General features: G+C 36.6%; 2 protein-coding genes across 8 annotated transcripts; one reads left to right on the forward strand and one right to left on the reverse strand.

Moving 5' to 3' along the window:
• The first annotated feature begins 1,518 nt into the window (after positions 1-1,518).
• On the forward strand, positions 1,519-8,179 carry LOC122038689 (probable protein phosphatase 2C 41). 3 transcript variants are annotated; one of them, XM_042598569.1, is made up of 5 exons: positions 1,519-1,821; positions 5,246-5,485; positions 5,619-5,895; positions 7,311-7,465; positions 7,573-8,179. In XM_042598569.1, exons 1-5 carry the CDS (start codon positions 1,783-1,785, stop codon positions 7,711-7,713), a joined length of 852 nt encoding a protein of 283 aa, XP_042454503.1. In that variant the 5' UTR covers positions 1,519-1,782; the 3' UTR covers positions 7,714-8,179. The 3 variants fall into 3 exon arrangements, with proteins under 3 accessions (XP_042454503.1, XP_042454505.1, XP_042454506.1); XM_042598571.1 differs by having other exon boundaries at positions 5,253-5,485; XM_042598572.1 differs by lacking the exon at positions 1,519-1,821 and adding an exon at positions 1,969-1,990.
• Positions 8,180-8,304: 125 nt separating this feature from the next.
• LOC122038687 (O-fucosyltransferase 7-like) lies at positions 8,305-16,764 on the reverse strand. 5 transcript variants are annotated; one of them, XM_042598567.1, is made up of 13 exons: positions 16,408-16,760; positions 16,124-16,325; positions 15,893-16,012; positions 15,706-15,805; positions 15,535-15,602; positions 10,547-10,635; positions 10,045-10,225; positions 9,809-9,937; positions 9,585-9,718; positions 9,288-9,501; positions 8,989-9,173; positions 8,804-8,899; positions 8,305-8,715 (listed from the first exon to the last, which is right to left on the reverse strand). In XM_042598567.1, the coding sequence occupies exons 2-13, from the start codon at positions 16,277-16,279 to the stop codon at positions 8,592-8,594; spliced, it is 1,596 nt and encodes a 531-aa protein (XP_042454501.1). In that variant the 5' UTR covers positions 16,280-16,325; positions 16,408-16,760; the 3' UTR covers positions 8,305-8,591. The 5 variants fall into 5 exon arrangements, with proteins under 5 accessions (XP_042454501.1, XP_042454502.1, XP_042454499.1 ...); XM_042598568.1 differs by having other exon boundaries at positions 15,914-16,012; positions 16,408-16,758; XM_042598565.1 differs by having other exon boundaries at positions 8,989-9,501; positions 16,124-16,322; positions 16,408-16,764.
• Between the last annotated feature and the right edge of the window lie 1,706 nt (positions 16,765-18,470).

Here is an 18,470-nt window from a genome sequence, read left to right on the forward strand (position 1 = left end):
GCCATGAAGAGTTGTCTCAGTCGGCTCGTGATGTGATGAGTTGACCCATCAAAAGTCTGTCATCAAATACAATCAAAAATAGGTTGCAGAGTAAACGGATAGACCTATAAAAAAAATCTCTATAATTTATCAAATTTGATCATTTTATAATTAAATATTTTTATAAAAATCTCCAATAAAATTTATAATTCTTAATTTAACACACATACATGTTTCAAAAAAATCATAATTTTCACGGCAAACAAATACATATCATCATAAATTCATAATCTAATTTTAATTTTTTTTCTCTACCTTAACCCTAGATCAATCCAAGTCCATCATTGACTCCCTGATCCATTTAAATCTATTTTTAAATGGATTGAGAAAATTTTAATTTAAATTATTTAATGGAGAGGAAACTTTAATGTCACATGTCTAAGATCAAATTACCATAAATCATGAATAAAAGTAAATCAAGCCCCCTCTTATGTTCTAATTTAAAATAAAAATAAAATAAAATATCTAAAAATATATAAAGAATCATAAAAATATTTTTTTTTATTTTATAAAAATATTTCTATAGTTTTTATTTCTATTTATTAATTTTTAAAATATTTATTATCATTTTATTTTATTTATATAAAAAAATTAAATAGACGACCTGACTAATCCAAGCACGTTGCCATTAGGGTTGTAATGAACTAAGCGTTCATGAACAAACTTGGTGTTCGGCTTGGTAAGAGCTTGTTTATGTTCGTTTAATATACATTAGATTAATTAAACAAACAAGCTTGAACAACTCGTTAAGCTAAACAAACAAGCTTGAACACATATGTGTTCAACTTATTAACGTTCGTAAACAGCGTTCGTGAACAATATTCGTGAACAACGTTCGTGAACAATGTTCACGAACCATATTTATTAATAAAACTCTTTTCAATATGCTAAATAAATAATAAAATAAAATAAATAAATAAATTTAAATTATCAATCTTAATAACTAATCAAATAATTAAAAGTTTCAAACAATCAAACAAGCTTGAATTGATAGCTTGATAACATCTAAACGAACCAAGCTCAAGTCAAGCTTGAACCAAGCTCAAGCCAAGCTTGAATCGAGAGCTTGATAACATCTAAATAAACCAAGCTCAAGCCAAGCTTTAAACAAGCTCAAGCTCATAAAAAAATAAACCAAGCCAAGCTTGAACATTTTTTTCAAAAGCTTGATTCATTTTAAGTTCGGCTCGACTCGACTTGTTTACCGCCCTAGTTCCCATGTAAATACATTTACTGGTTTAATCCTTACCATATAAATAAAATTACCGATTTAATGTATGTGGTAAATATTAAACCAGAAAATATTTATCGGTCAAACCCCAAAATGCTCTGATTGGTTGAGTTCGCGAAACCATAAGTCAAATGTTTCCGGTGGTTTTGTCAGGTCCACGAGCATGCGCCATGATCAAGTCTTACAAGCTTCCACCTGAAAATAATTAATTAATTTTTTTTTTCTTTTTTTTTTCAACCATTGTCATCATTTCGCTGCGTGCTATAATTTATTTGATTATTTAATTGTTCGGAGACGAGCAGTAGTTGCGTCTTCTTCTCCTTTTTCTTCCGAGGTTGGATTCTCCTTCGGAGGCGTTGTTCATTGCTTCCATCTCGCCCAATACATCGCCTCTTCCTTCATTCTCTCGTCGTCGCGATCGGCTCTTTTGTCAAGGTTCGATCTTGTCAAAGTGGAAGCTTTTGCGAGCCGGATCGGGGAAGATTGACGGGCTGAGAAAGTTTTGGACTTTGATGGGGTGGTTGTGCTGCTTCAGAGGCTCGTCCTCTAAGGTTAGGGATTTGAACCTTGACTTTGACCTTGACCTTGACCTTGGGATTTACTGAACTAGTTTTTCGATTGGTATGCTTTCCTTTGTCTAATCTTGTCTGCTTCCGATTCGAGGGTTTAGCTGTGTTGAATCTCCTGGATTCCTTTTGCAGTTATTGTTTATAAAAATCGGTAGAAGAAACCTTTTAACCTTATAAACGATTCGTTTTCGTACCGATTCCGATTTGTTAATTTTTCTTGCTTTCTCAAATCTCTTCTTTGGTTACTTGGCATCGGCTGTATTAGAAAAGACATCCTTTTATTGTTCTAACGTGTTGCTGCTTTCTGTAATCTATAGGTTTGTTGTTCGGCTTAGTCTCGAGAAGATGATTCCTAGTTATCATTTAGAAACTTTAATATGTAAAAAAAAAAAAGAGGGGGCAAAATTGTTTCAAATGCTTAACTCATGCCAACTATACAACTGTGGATTACATCAGACTCGTGATTCTTATATGAAATTATTGGTCAAAGGTACAGCCTACTATATATTTATTAAAGAGTGACCTGGATACTGTTCATAACATTTTGATGGCTGAATTTATTGCAGTTGATGTTATGGATCCAAGCTGTAGTAAGGCCAGTTTGCTACTGACGTATGATAGAACACAAAATACACACAGAGATGCAAGATAACTACAAACACTGATTAGGTGGAAATTCCAAGATTTACTTTCACAGGGGATGATGATTTGTTCTACAACGCCAAAGCTCTCTGCAATGACCTTTGTCTATTTTGTGTCTTTTTCAACTGTGTGGTGCGTGTGCATATATTTATAACGATCACCAACACCTTCATAAATCCTAAACCGCATATGGTAAACGAAGCTCTAAGGGATAGTATACTCAGGTTCTGGTGTCCTAATGGATATGTTGCTACATGTCGACGCCTGCTGGCAGATCCTAGCTAAGCTTAGTCAATATGTTCCTACCCCTTGTATTTTTGTTGCCTTACCATGCCCTGACTTGAAACTGTATTGGCTTAAGCATTTTGCAACTCTTGTTCACTTGATTCGAACTACTTGAGCTTGTCTATTCTGCCTGACCCATTAGGTTGACAACTTAGAAGGCCAACCTTGATATCTTGGCTGCTACCATACTGGTATGACCTACCAGCCTTAAGGTCAGCAACACATCTGATTTCCTATATCCTTCAGTTGACTCTCAAGCATCATCAACAAGTCAGATATTTGAGTTAGACATAGCATTTCTTAACTTTCCTTTGACTGTTCAAGCAACTGAACTTCTTCTCTGCATCTTTCCTCCAACATCCACATATGGGACTCACCTATTGCAACTTACAACTACTAAGTCCCAACATGAATATAACTTGGTGGTTGAAAGAATCTTCTTAAACATATCTGCTGGTCATTATCTTTTTTTTTTTTCCCAAGGAGACTTCTTTTTTAGATATCACATCACGCTCATAGCAGTGCCAACTATCAATGTACTTGCTTGTTCATGAAACATTTAATTCTTGCTCAGATATGCAATGCTCCAATTCTCATTGTTCAAGACTAGACAAGGAACACGACTTCACTGGCAAAATCTTCACTTAAATTGCTTTCTTCATCACATCCAATATCACCATATAATTGGGTTCAATGCGATAAACAATTGTTTCCTTTATAGAAAGTTGCCAACTTAAGCCCGTTGAATTGCAATCATTCTTTTGTATTGCGTCATAGGGATCTCACAATCCATTTCAATATCTATCAGTGTTACTTCCATCAGAATATACCTAGTCCACAATAAGTGCATGTGCTTAATTATGTTGGGCTTGGACCATGAGATATGCAATTCACATAATGCACTCAAATCTCCTAAGCCGATATCTTGAAGTGACTTGCTAATTATGTGATGGCCATCTTAACATCCCACGTTTTTGATGTAGCTTTAATCAATTCAAGATACACCACTTTTAGATACTCATTCCAAGTTGCTCTATCAATATCCACCTTTTGAAGGAATTTAAGATAGGCCCAAACATCTGATCGGATATAATCCAATATGTCCTGGCTGATTCTCTTTGTCATGAAACTGACATTCTACTTCTTGTCGAACACACATTCTTTGCAAAATAACTCACTTGTATGATGCCTATACAGGAAATGTATCTTGTTCATCCCTTTCTAATCTCCTCAGACTCATTTAACCAAGTCACATATCAGAATTGGATTCTCTTCGAATTCAATAGAAGTGATTTTTGAACTACAGAATTACCAGCAATAATAGTACTATCCATCATTCTGCCTGTAAAAGCTATGAGAGTGGTTTTGTGAAACTTTAACAACTCCATTTTTACCAATTTCAGTGGGAGTGTTGTAAATCCCTCCTCCTGGTCTTCACCTTTTATGGTTTCTCATTCATATAATATGTTCTCTTAGATATACAAAAAACAATGAACAAAGTAGCACGAGCATAAATTTCCCATCATTGTACTTGATAATGTCTTTTTTATTTGCATGGCTACTCTCATCATTAAGATAAATTCTTGTCCTTTCTTTCATCTGATGGAAATATTCTTCTGTTTCAAATGGAGTTTATTGGTGACATTTGTCATATACAAAACTCTTAACTTGAACCATAATCTTGTTGTTGTTGTCTCTAACGAAAATCTTGAGAATCTCATTGAAAAGATGCAACTAAAATTGCATGAATGCGTTAGGATTCAACTTTGGCTTCTCTTCTTGTGTCAAAATGGTGACATCTTCTCCATCCCTTCTATAGCATCCTTCTGGTGAATTGGGACAAGGATATTCATTCTTCACTTGCCCTAGTCAGGCTTGACTGGCCTGCTGTCCCTGATCCCCTTGTATTATTGTTATCCTGGCCTTTCACTTGACATGAGGCTTCACTGACAAGCCTTCTGTAGTTATACACAATGAACTTGGGCTGACCAACTCAACTTAGTCTATCCAACCCCTAAAGAAGACAATTTAGCAGATTAGCACTAGCATTAATCCTTGGCTGCTCATATCCTACGTCGGCAACATTCTCCTAGTCTGCTTTGTCTTCTGCAAGTCAAATACATTCTTGGGTTGTTTAAAGTTGTGGTTCTTGGTGCCTAAACTGCATTTTTTTGGTCCATTTCTAATAAGTTATTTTCAGTTTACTTCTTTTGTTGAGGCTTTTTTGCTGCTCTCCCACTTTACATGTGATCTATGAAAAAGAAGAGTTAAAATATAGGTTAATTGGGTTCTGACTTACCCTGTGATCCAGTCTTATATCATATATCAAATCTATTTTTATTTTTGAAAATAAATTAACTTGTGGCCACTTTGTCTCCTCAAAATGTCTATATTATAAGAGTTCTAAGCTTCAGTATGGTTGTTGTGCTGAAAAGTCCTGTTGTTTTAGATTATCCAGTCGTAAAGTTTCTTTGTGTAGTTTGCAGGTTCTTCATGTGATGCTGGTAAAGGGAAAAGTTCTCAGGGTCGCTCAAAAATCACTTATGGATTTAGCCTTGTTAAGGGGAAAACAAACCATCCCATGGAGGATTATCATGTTGCTAAGTTCATTCATATGAGAGGACAGGAGCTTGGTCTATTTGCTATATTTGATGGACACTTGGGAAATAATGTACCAGCCTATTTACAGAAGCATCTATTTTCAAACATTTTGAAAGAGGTGCATCACTATCATATTTATTTTTCCTGTTTGATTTACAGATAGAGTTGTAGAATGTATGTTCTATGGACATACTATAGAAAAGTTCAAGAAATTTAACAGTGTGACATTTTGTTTTATTTCCAAAATATAGGAAGAATTTTGGACTAATCCAGATGTAGCTATTTCAAAAGCCTACGAGAAGACCGACAAGGCAATTCTTTCACACAGTCCTGATCTTGGTCGAGGTGGATCAACTGCCGTCACCGCAATCCTCATTAATGGCACAAAGTTATGCATAGCTAATATTGGTGACTCACGAGCAGTTCTTGCAAAAGGTCCACAGGTGATACAATTGTCAGTTGATCATGACCCCAACACCGAGCGTGGAAGTATTGAGAATAGAGGTGGCTTCGTCTCAAACATGCCAGGTCCCTTCAACTCTTCCACTCTATGTTCAATGTTCTGTAAGTGTGAACAATAACATGCTTTCTTCGGCCAGTTAGTTGCATTATTGTTTCAGTTAGTATAATTGGTATATATGACGATCCTTTAAATATGAGCTTGATCTTGGGTGGGCATATGAGACATGAAGGAAGGGCAGGAGGGACCTTCCTATTCTCATATCCTCTTATTCTCATGTCAAAGGCTCAGGATAGTGTAATCCCACTCCGTAAATTGAAAGCATGGGTGATCTTATTATTATTATTATTATTATTATTTATCCCTCACAGCCCATTCTTAGATTATGTGAAAGAAGGAAAATCATAGGGTCAACTTATAGCCGACCGCAAAGTTGGCTAGGGGATGGGAGGGATGTTTTTCCCGAGGGCATGCCCGCTGGGAATTGATGCCCCATTGTAGTAAGTCTGTCATCATCTAACCAACTGGGCATCCCGTAAGGACATGGGTGATCTTTTTCATAACTGTTAGACTCAGGATCAATTGATCTATTCTATTTAAGAAACTAAAATTTTTAGGAAATTGATATAATCTTCCAGAAAATCATCGAAGAAGTGTATCGATACAGTTGCTGAAATATGGCCCCAACATTGGACGACTAGGCAAAGTCTCCTGGAACAACATGTTGAAAACTTGGAAGTCTTACAATGAATCCAAATAAATTTTTTATTTGATGATATGTAGAAAAAATTATAATTACCGGTCTTAAAAAATAAAAACTATCAATTGCAATTGTGGGCAAGCTAAACTTATGGCTGCAAAGCCAAATCTAGATTAGATAGTTTGAGCTCGGGAAAGTAGCATCATCATCACGGCATCTGCTGAAAAGACCAAGTATGGTAATTTTTTGGACCTTGATTGATAGGATGCTGAAGTCGATAAATTCTGGTTTGTAATTTGGAGGTCAGCTTGTCTCTTCTCTTTTTCTTTCAACAGGATCTCATCTGATGCATTTTGTGCTGTTTTATAGCAATCAACTTGAATGTGAGCAGAACAGCATTCTGAATTAATCTCTCTTGCCTCGTCTTTGAACTTGATCTTAGCTCAATTATGCTGTGGTGTCTAAGCATGACATTGAAGTAATCACCTTGAATTTGAGTAAAACAGCATTCGGCTTCTTTTTCTGTGATCTAATGTAGTAAATTGAATTTGATAGTTACACATCTTACCTAAAATTTATTTTGTACTATCATAAAGACAGGCATAATAACTTGATTCTTTACTCCTAGAATTTACTTTTTCCCCAGTTCACCAATGTTCAAGAAAAGGTATATTTTCAATAGTGATGACTGGAGCCTAAAACCTAAATATAGTAGATCATCATTGTTTTTTGGCTGCAATCTGTTAAAAATTCACATATTTCTTCTTTTTTTTACTCTGTCAGGAGACGTTCCAAGGGTAAATGGCCAATTAGCTGTATCCCGTGCTTTTGGAGACAAGAATTTGAAATCACATTTGCGATCAGATCCTGATATTCGTTGTTTAAACATTACATCAGAGACAGAGCTACTCATCCTTGCCAGTGATGGTATATGGAAGGTTTCTTCTTCAACCTTAAAACTAATTATGCTATTGTAATGCCAATTATGCATGGGAATCATCTAAGAACATGTATATTTCTTTTTTTATTGCGAATTCTATTTTAGGTCATGAACAATGAAGAGGCAGTTGCGACTGCTAGAAGGTTCAAGGATCCACAAACTGCGGCAAGACAATTGACCACCGAGGCACTGACTAGAGACAGCAAAGATGACATTTCATGTGTTGTTGTCCGATTCAGATCATAAGAAAACATGTCTTTTCGTCGTCCATAATCAGAGATTTCACTTGTATCTTTTTCAGTTGACCATCAGAGATTCAAATGATTGGTGAGGTTACTAATACAGATTCATACGGGAATACCATGAAAGCTAAGAACGCCATAGAGTTCAGCATTCGACTACAATATGATCAGTGCCAGTGTGCCCAATGCAAATGGCTTCTGATGTGTTTGATAATCAGAAGAATCCCATGGATTTTTAAACAGGGAAACTAGCAGATCCCTCAGGTTGACAATGGTTGGTTGGATCGATTACTTTCTTTCTTTTGCATCTCCTTTCCTCTTTGGATTGCGGTTTTGCAGCAGAGTTTCAGTTTTAGCTTGGTAGTATTTAGCGATCCCGAAAAGAACATGATTCTCTAGTTGTAATTTATTAAATAATTTGTGTTTTTAATCCAGTGCATATGGGTGGATATATGCATATATTTCGAAGATGTGATACCTAGACACATTCAGAAAGAGGAGGATTTAAACACTAAAATAAGACGATGCTTGGTTCAGTTTCATTTTGTGATTGAATGATTTGTTGTGATACTATCATTAGAATGGTTTATTCCAATTATACTAATCATCGTAGTTAGTTTGTTTATTGAAAAATTCTTGCAGTTTGCTTGATACATTGTTTGGTAGGATTTAGTAAGCTTCAGTAGCAGCATTGAAGTACAGTTATTCATTCTAAAGAATGGCTACTTCATCTGGTACTACCACAACAGATGAGTCCCCAGTCACTCCTCTCGAGTCTTGTTGTCAGGACGTTAACTGCATCATATCAAATTTGCTATGCAGTCAGGTGTATGAACTGATCGTGCCATTTAGCGATCTATGCACAAGTTAGATGGCCAATTCTCAGGGTTGCTGCTGGCAAAGACAGTCAGGTAGAGGGTTCTCGTAAAATACTTCTTCAGTGCGGAATCGTTCCATGCCTTTTGTGCCGGTAGCAGGCCCTTTTCGCTTGCGAGGAGAACCTTGCCTAACGTACCAGAAATGTACATTAAGCTTCCCAGAGGTATTGAAATTCAAACATAGTAGTCATGGATATAACTTGCACAGTCACTTACCTTCTTTTATGAATCTCGCCGATAATATTGGATAGCTTCCTCCCTTCTCTCAGAGATCCTCGATTGATCTTGTCAAACAAACGAACAAGAGCTTTTCTACACTCATAAAGGTAGATAAAGGTTCAATGAAGAAGGAAGCCTTTCGCGAATTCAATGTATAGGAACTGGAGTTCAAAGCAGGTCACCTGTCTGGCTTAATTGTTTTCTGGTGGCCAAGAAAGCGGCGGTGACCTTCGACTGCCCTCGCCATATTCCCAGAATATGATGGGATAAAAACATCACTTTCCAGTGATACAATGTAGTCTAGTGCTGCCATTTGTGAAGCATAATGTTTAAAAGGTTCAAGCTCTTGTGCTGATGCCAATTTCTCCTGTAAAAATAGTTCATAAACAGGATCGGATCGGATGAGACAAAGGCAAAGTGATAGAAATGTAGGAGAAATCAATGTTTGTAAATTGTAACACATCAAACACAAATTCAATACCTTGCTCAACAAAATAGGAAATCGGGATTCCAAATCAGCCAAATGAGAACTGCCTCCGTATATTGACCCTGCTGCGATATATATTGGAGTGCTTGGTGGATATCCAAGAGAAGAAATAAAAATTGCAACCTCCTTTGGAGTCAGAGGACAATACCCTTTAGCCCTTTGGTCTTGGGCAACAATTTCTTTGATCTTCCAATATGAAACATTTTCTCTGCAAAATAGAGAACATGTTCATGCTGTGTGGAACTTGAAAGAAATCCAGAATGAGTATCCTCTAAAACATCAAAAGCATGCCTAATCCTTGCTAGTTCATCAGATTCAATAGGTGATAAGCCATATGTGCACCCACTAAAAGCAAGCATGTCCTTCTCGTAACGAAGGTGCAAAGCAATAAATGGACCGTAAGATCTCATCCTCTCCACCAATAACTGCAGTTTGAACAAAACAAAAAACGATATTATGTCGAACCATGATCACCTTAAAGCTGTAAAAGAAATATACAGCAAAAGGGCAAATACTTTTCCTAGTGCTTCAATTCTTGGAGCAAATCTGAGAGCCTGAAAGAAAGCACGGCAGCGAAGTTTTTGTATGTCAGCAGGAAGGTTATTGTTCGCAAGACGCGAATCTGACTTGGCAGCTTTTATAACCTTCCATGAAAATTGAAGAACATTGGCATGAGAAAAACATTACTAGCTATAACCACGACATTGTCATAGACTGATGTAAGATGAACTTCTGGTTGCAGCCAGTGTACCAGATGATTATCCCACATAGGCAATATCTCATTTTGATAGTAGTCCACTCCTGACCAGCTTCGGAAGTGTATTACTGCAGTCGTGGTCGGTGTCAACTCTTTCGGTATTTTCTTTACAACTTTGACATCATTGGCCAAAGCATGGATAAAGTGTTCTTCATCAAACACGTTAGAGAAATTGCTGGAACATGATCATAAAGAGCATCAGAGAACGCTATATGTATATATGAACTGATGAACCGTCCAGTTAAGTATTGCAGAAAAGATAAAACATCGATGTTGCAGAGAAATTACTGAAACATATTTACTAAAGGCATTAGAGAACACGTGCATACGAGAATTCAAATATGTTAACTGAATACTGGAGGAATACTGCAGAAAATAAAATATGGCACATGATATATATTGTCACTATGTGCGAGCTTAAAGATCATTCAGATAGTGCAACCTGTGAAAAGAAAAGATAAAAAAGAAGAAAATGATAAAATCTAAGCATCTGTACCTAGAATCATGCCAAAATGATCTCTTATCAAGCCGAGGAATAACAAGTGTTGCGTCAATTAATCGTGCCACCGCTACCATGTCACTTATCTGCCATTCAAAATCACAACACGCGATTTTTTAATCCATAAGGAAAAAAGAGATACAAATAAGTATAGCTCATGAACAGAGAGATCCTAGGATATAGGAATTTTAATCTGTGAATGCAATTCAATCTGAATTCTGGATCTGCGGCCAGGAGTGTAGTTTAAGGGTCCAGGTGTCAAAGGTTTAGTTAAGGTTGAACGAATCATAATTTGCTACGCTGAGTGGAAGTTTGTGTAAGTACCTCGAGGTAGTTTTGATGTGGTCAACCAAGTTCAGTTAAGTCCTGTTGTGTTTGATCCTTGTGTCTAAGTGTGCAGAAGTTTAAGAACACATGAAGTCGAGTGGAAGACGTAGTTAGCGAGAAGGATAATACTAGAAAAGGAGCCGACAGGCTCGGTGAATATGAGGGACGAGATACTGCAAAAGAGTACACCGGTGGACGAGAAGGACATGCGCAACATTCGAGGGATGAGAAGTCAGGGAGAAAGCCTACTCAAGGAGAAAGACGGAGTTGGGTTTGAGTGAGCTCAACTCCGGTTAGCCAGAGAATTACTCACGGGAAGAGATCAACCACTAAGGAGTTGATCTGCCACTTAGAAGGTGCCTTCAATGAACAGTGGGAAGGTGTCTTTCAGCTCTTGAAGGCGTCTTCCATTAGCCGTTAGCCGCAGATAGAGTTTTATCCTCAACGAATAAAACTTAGCTAATGGAAGGGGCATTGGACCTCTTGAAAGCACCTTCAAGCTATGGATAGAGTTTTCTAGGGGTTATAAAAAGATTCCTGAAGCTAGGAAATATGCAGCAACTCCTGTATTCATTTCCTACCAACTTTCTGAGCATTCAATGAGTGTAAGAGGCTTCTCCGCCTTCAACGAAGGAGACTTTTTAGTATGTTTATTTGCCTTGGATTAACAACCACCTAGGTTGTAACCAAGTAACTCTTTTTGCATCTTACTTTTAGTTGTTAATTTAAATTTAGTATAATTGTGCTACTAATTAGAGTTGAAAGATCGAGAAAGGTATATTTTATTTAGCAGGCAATTCACCCCCTCTTGCCGGCCTACCTGCGCCAACAAGTAGTATCAGAGTCAGAACGTCTCAGAAGGACTAACCGCCGACTGAAGCACCGAAACGATGGCCGGATCATCTACCTGCCAAAGTTTGAGGGGGATTTTGCGACATGGAAAAAATGCATGGAGGTATTTTTCAAAACAGACTTTGAATTACTCTTAATTATTAAATATGATTTTGTAGCCCCCAAGGAACAACAAGGAGTCGAAAAAGAAGAGTATCGGACCAAGAAAGATCAAGCCAACTTCGTAGTGAATGGACGAGCCGAGTTCCACCTACTCGGTGTACTTCCACCCCAGGAAGTCAATCGGATTGGAGATTACGAATTAGCAAAGGAACTTTGGGAGAAGTTCCTGGAGCTACACGAAGAACCTCCAAAGCGAAGCTCGCGAGACAAGACCTGCTCTGGAACCAACTGACAAACCTCCGGATGGAAGAAGGCGAAACAGTCGCACATCTGCACTCGAGAATCAAAGAACTCATCACCGAACTCACGAATCTTGGAGAAAAGGTAACGAACCGAAATTCATTAAGGTACGCTTTAAATGTATTTCCTAGGATATCTGAGTGGACATCTATAGTCAACTCATTTTATATATCTAAAAACCTCGAAGTTAGTTCATTAGAAAATTTATTTTTCACTTTTGAACTTCACAAATCAAGATGTGTAGACTTACGAAATAAAGAAGAAAAGACGACCCACAACATAGCTCTAAAGTCCAACCAGAAAGGCGAACCAGATCCAGACTCCGAAGAATCAATCGACGAAGATGAAGCAGCATTATTGGTAAGAAAATTTAGTAAGTTCATTAGATCTAATAAATTTAATAAGTCGCAGACGAAAAAGCACTTTTAGAGTAAAAGGAAGGTTCGGTGCTACAACTGCCAAGAAGAATGGCACATTAAGGACAACTGTCCTAAACTTAAGAAGAACGAGAAAGACAAGGACAGCAAACCAACAAAATCAAAGCACAAAATCTTGAAAGCCACATGGGATGAAACGTCGTCCTTTGAGTCCGAGATTGAAGCTTACACCGGACTAGCCCTAATGGCAGACCACCAGAGGGACGCCGAAAGTTCCTCAGAGATGAACATCGACAAAGAGGGAGAATCTTCAAAAGAAAGCTGCGATGAAGGGGGAGCATCAGAACACGAGGTGAGGTACGTGCGCTATTTCCCAAACAATCTTTTGAATTTATCAAAATGTTATCTAAGAATATAGTACAATTAGAAAGAGAAAATACTAGGTTAAAATTAAACTTAGCAAATTCATGTCCCTTAGATATGTTTGATAATTTAAAGATAAAAAATGAAAAATTGAAAATAGAGATTGAAAAGTTAAAAAATGACCATGCATGTTCAAACGATTTTAAAAAACCAAAATTTAGAAATTTTGGTAGAATCAACTGATACATTAGAAATCACTAGGGAGAAATTTAGAAAATTCCTAAAAATTATGTACCTCTAAAATTTTTAGTAAATCCAGTAGAAAGGAACCTATATTGGGTTCCAAAATCTTTTTTAGATTAAAACTCCAATTCTTTTTATTAGGATAGAAATTGTCTTACTTAGAATTTTTTTTTTCTATTCATATTTCGAGTTGAAATTTTTTTCTATATTATCTGATGATTTAATCTACAAATAGAAATTTCTTCAAATTTTATTTACTGTTGAGTTATATTTTATAAAATTATTAACAAAAATTATACTTTGAAATTTAAATTTATTTCACAGACACAAAATTTTGAAAATATTATTTTTCTGTGATAAAACATAATACTCTCTATCCTTAAAAATATTGTCAAATTATTACAAATAATTTTTTGAAAAGATAATTGTTAATATTAAAAATTCAAGAAATAGAAATTTTGAAAATTTTATTTTTCTGCCATTAAACAATGTCTCATACATCCAGGAAAAATAATTGAATTTTTAGTTGAAAAAATATTTTTAAAAAGATTTATTTTTAAAAATTAGTTTCTGTACTGAAATAATTTATTTCTTTTCAAATACAAAGTATTTCTTCATGTAAATTTTTCTACTAATCTAACTTATTCTGTTTAGATTCGACAAATATTTTCAAGATTTTTCAAAATAGAAAAGTAATTTTTATATTATTTGTGTCAAAATGGAAGCTTTATTATACCCCTAAAAATATTTGCTTAACACTTTATTGTATTTTCCCTATTTTTTTAATGTGATCAAAGGGGAAGAAATAGGTATAAATTTAGGGGGAGTTAGGATTTTTTTTATTTAGAATTTTTACTTGTTTTTCAAGCAATCTGTTATCTACTTTAGTTATGTTATTACATTTTTAACCCTAACTTGAATTTGGGTTGATGCATATCAAAAAGGAGGAGATTGTAAGAACCCCGGGTAGTTTTAATGTGTGATCAACCAAGTTCAGTTAGGTCCTGTTATGTTTGATCCTTGTGTCTAAGTGTGCAGGAGCTTAGGAACATAAGAAGTCAAGCAGAAGATGCAGCTAGCGAGAAGGATGACACTGGAAAAGGAGTCGACGGGCTCGGTGCATCTAAGGGACGAGATGATGTAGAAGAGTATACCGGTGGACGAGAATGACGTGCACGACGTTCGAGGGACGAGAAGCCGGGGAGGAAGTCTGCTCGAGGAGAAAGACGAAGTTAGGTTCGGGTGAGCTCAACTCCAGTTAGCCGGAGAATTACCCACTTGAAGAGATCAACCACTAAGGAGTTGATCTACCACTTGGAAGGCGCCATCAATAACTGGAAGGCGCCTTCGATAAACAGTGCGAATGCGTCTTCCGTTAGAAGCAGATAGAGTTGTATCCTCAATGGATAAAACTTATCTAATGGAAGGCGCCTTGGACCATCTTGAAGGCTCCTTCAAGCTGCGGATAGAGTTTTCCGAAGGCTATAAAAAGACCCCTGGAGCTAGGAAATATGCAACAACTTCTGTATTCATTTTCTATCAACTTTCTGAGCATTCAACGAGTGTAAGAGGCTTCTCTGCCTTCAACGCCTTGGATTAACAACCACCTGGGTTGTAACCAAATAACTCTTTTTGCCTCTTCTTTTTAGTTGTTAATTTAATTTAGTATAATTGTGCTACTAATTAGAGTTGAAAGATCGAGAAAGGTATATTTTATTTGGCAAGCAATTCAACCTCCTCCCCCCCTTACAGGCCTACTTGCGCCAACAATTTGAACAATCTTGATGAATGTGACACTGAAGCAACTTAAAATAAACTATTTTACTACTAACTTAGCAAAACAAGAGTTTCTTCATGATACTCAATATTCTTTGAGTTCCAAAGATAAACCAGAAAATAATGCTTTTCAGGAAGACACCAATATTAAAAATTGCAGTACTCCCAAGCTAAAATGCACTTTATGTATGAAGATTATCCTTTTGTTAATTTTACTCAGTCTCGAGTATTATCATAACAGAACATAAGTGAACACATGGTAAGGTGGACTCGCAGAGTCAAGTCATCAAGTGATATTTCTAGAATTACGTCTTTGTAATTTCCACCCATCGAAAGATTTCGTTTAAAGCAGGTGCCAAAATGAGGTGGAGACTTTGAGGTACCAAGGTGTTTATCCACTTGAATTTTTCATCTTCACGTATTGAATCTAAAAAGTGAGAAGGTGAAGGATCTACTTCGATTGCAAAGCAATTGTTAGGTCTGTATCACTCGTGGATATTTTGCTATTCGAATCCAATAAGCAGATGATGGATTCCCTTTGATTGCGATATGGTTATCATTTGTGGCTAAAATCTTATATGAATTAACTTACTTCTGTAAGGATGAAGCCTACAATGCACATGAAAAAGAGAGAGCAAATCGTACCCCGGCACGCATTTGGTTTAACCCACCATTCGTATGAACTAGCAAGAACCCTCTTGAATGCAAAGGAGCTGAAAACAGTAAAAAGATAAGGATGTGTAAATCTTATAGCTACAGAAAGCATTGACTAAACGAATAACAAAATAAAAAATCTGAACTGATGCAGCTCCTTACGCAGATACGATGAGCTCGGTGCTACACATTGCAGAAAGTTTCCGTTTGAAGATGATTTCCATAGCTTGGCAAGATCATAATCTCCTTTCGAGCTGCCCACCTGCAGAGTTCAGAGTACGAAGAGAGTGAGGGGGAAAAACGAATGAAAATCAATGGCAATACTGAACTTTTCCATCCTAACACGAACCACTGGCATTTCAAGAATCACCTTCTGTGCAGAAATGGGGAGCTTGGGGAGTTGGGGCGGAGCGAACTCCTGCATCCATCTGAGCTCGCTGGTTTTCCACCGGTATCCAATTTCACGTTCCTAAACACCAAAACAAGCCCACGAAATCGAGCTGCCTCACGCGATGCTCGCAGAAGAAAGTTCATCTCGAGGTTTCATAAAAACAGGGAGAGACGAGAGAGAAGGAGATGCCTGGGGGAGCTCTTGGGCGTCGGGGGCGGTGGTGGCGGATGGAAGGAGGACCACGTGCACGACCACGAGGGCGGCGACGGCGACAGCTCCAACGGCGCGCATTAGAGTCCACCGGAAAGCCGAGAGGGCAGTCGGCGTCGGCCTGCGCGGCTGCATCCCTCAAGTTTGCCTTCGGTTACTTCTTTGCCGCTTCCCTTCTCTTCTGGTTTACAAAAAGCGAGAGGAGGAAGACGAAGAAACCAGAAAAGGAAAGAATCCTCAAGCAAAATCCACAAAACACGTACCTAAAATTGGAAACTCTCGCCGGCGCATTTGGATTCTAAAAGAACAATCCGCCGCACTTTGACAAAGTGTAGCTCCAAACCACAAATGCCAACAAAAACTTCCATTGGATCGATCAAAATCTCCCGCTCTTAAGATCAACCTGTGCACTTGGAATGCTGTTTAAATTGAGACAATCTACCTGCAGATCTATCTAACCCGAGGAATGAGAGAGTTTGTGGATGATGGTCCCACGAATGCGAGACGTTGGAGCTTAAATCTGGCGTTCAATCTGCCATATTTGTTGTTTCTTCGGTGCTCTCGTGAATGCCGTGGAGTGTCATGTGCTTCGACTGTTCAGGAATCAGGACTTGTCGCGAGAACATGCATTCCTCCAATCAATGCACCCTAATAGGATTTAAATTTCATTCAATGTATGTGTATTGGGCTTTAAATGGGTCTATAGATCTAACATGATGAGACACCCAAACTCATTGAATACATACATAAAATGACTTCTAAAGTAAATTCAGAGGTAGGGTGTAATCAAGTCGAGTTGAGTTAAGTTGTATTTTTAAATATTTGAGTTTGTCTTGTTTATAATTGAGTTGAGGTCGAGCTTTATTTAACGAATATATTCATAGTTTATTCGAATTTTTATCGAACCTAAACAAGCTTAATAAATATAAATTATAAATTTAAATATTTATTAAAAACTAAATTATATATTTAGAGAAAATTATAATATTCTTACTAAAATTTATAATTTTATTCTAATAAATAAATTTAATATATCTATCTATATTTTTAAGTAAATTATAAAATTTATAAATTCAATGTCAAAACTATTATTTTTTTATTTAAAAGTTAATTTATGAACTTATTAATGAACATGTTTACAAGCTAATGAACTGAGTATTATGAAACTTGAGCTTGGTTTATTTATCTTAACGAGTCTCATTAAATAAGTATAAATGAACTTTTATTGAATTGAATTTCGAATAGTTCATGAATGACTTGATTCATTTACACCCCTATTCAAATATTTTAACTCATCGAATTGTTGGGCTTAACTCGACACCATCAACAATTTAAAACCAAGCAAGTAAATGGTACGATTCCAAGTGCTCAATATAATAATACCAGATGCAACACGACTTAAACCTTTTTCCTTTTTTTTTAAAATTTTCAAAATTTAAATTTTATTAGCGTTAACTATAGCTAATTAACTTAGTAATGTTATTGTGTGGATGGTTTCAATGACCACTCTAAATAAGCTTGCATGCATTTATTGGTGGAGTGCATTATAATTAGAACAATAATTAAAAGGACATTTTGAATTATGTAAAGGATGCCTTCTAAAAATAAAAATAAAATAAAAAAGCATCCATTAGATATTTTATATTAAAAATATTTATTTATTAGCTAGCTACTGGATAGTTATTACAGATAGCTACCCTGAAACTACTACATTATAAAAAATTAGCTATTTCATTTAATCACATTATTATACATAAAATACTATAATATTAAAATACTTTTAACAATTTTATAAAAATTACTTAAATTTTATCAAAATCATTTTAAGTTAAATAAACTGACTTTAAAATTAGCTATTTCCCTCAACCAAGCACCAACTTTCTATTCTTTCTCCATTCTCTATTCTCATTTCATCCAACCAAACATCCCCTGTGAATTGCAGCTCGATCGGCAAGGAGTTGATACGGGAACATGCAGGACGAAGACAGAAAGAGCTCGATCTCTCCATGAATACGCATGCATGTTCAACAGTGGCTGATGAGCATTAATGAACCATTTCAATGCCTGCGTACCTTCACGTTCTGTCAGTAACCTCGGTTCCCTTCATGTAGCCCGTCAGAGCGGCAAAGTCACACAGTGACCCTAAAGGAGCTCTCAGATTTATTGCGCCGATCGATTCGAGTGCGACGACGACGACGTCACGGCCAGCTGACGGATGGTAAAGGGAATAATGATGCCGATCTTTGAAAGATCAGAATATAATGCCGATCCTGCGTATGAATATGCAGCAGATTCATTAACACAGCTCGATCGTGCATGCGATGGA

Source organism: Zingiber officinale, chromosome 1A (assembly GCF_018446385.1).
Source record: "Zingiber officinale cultivar Zhangliang chromosome 1A, Zo_v1.1, whole genome shotgun sequence".
NCBI lineage: Eukaryota > Viridiplantae > Streptophyta > Magnoliopsida > Zingiberales > Zingiberaceae > Zingiber > Zingiber officinale.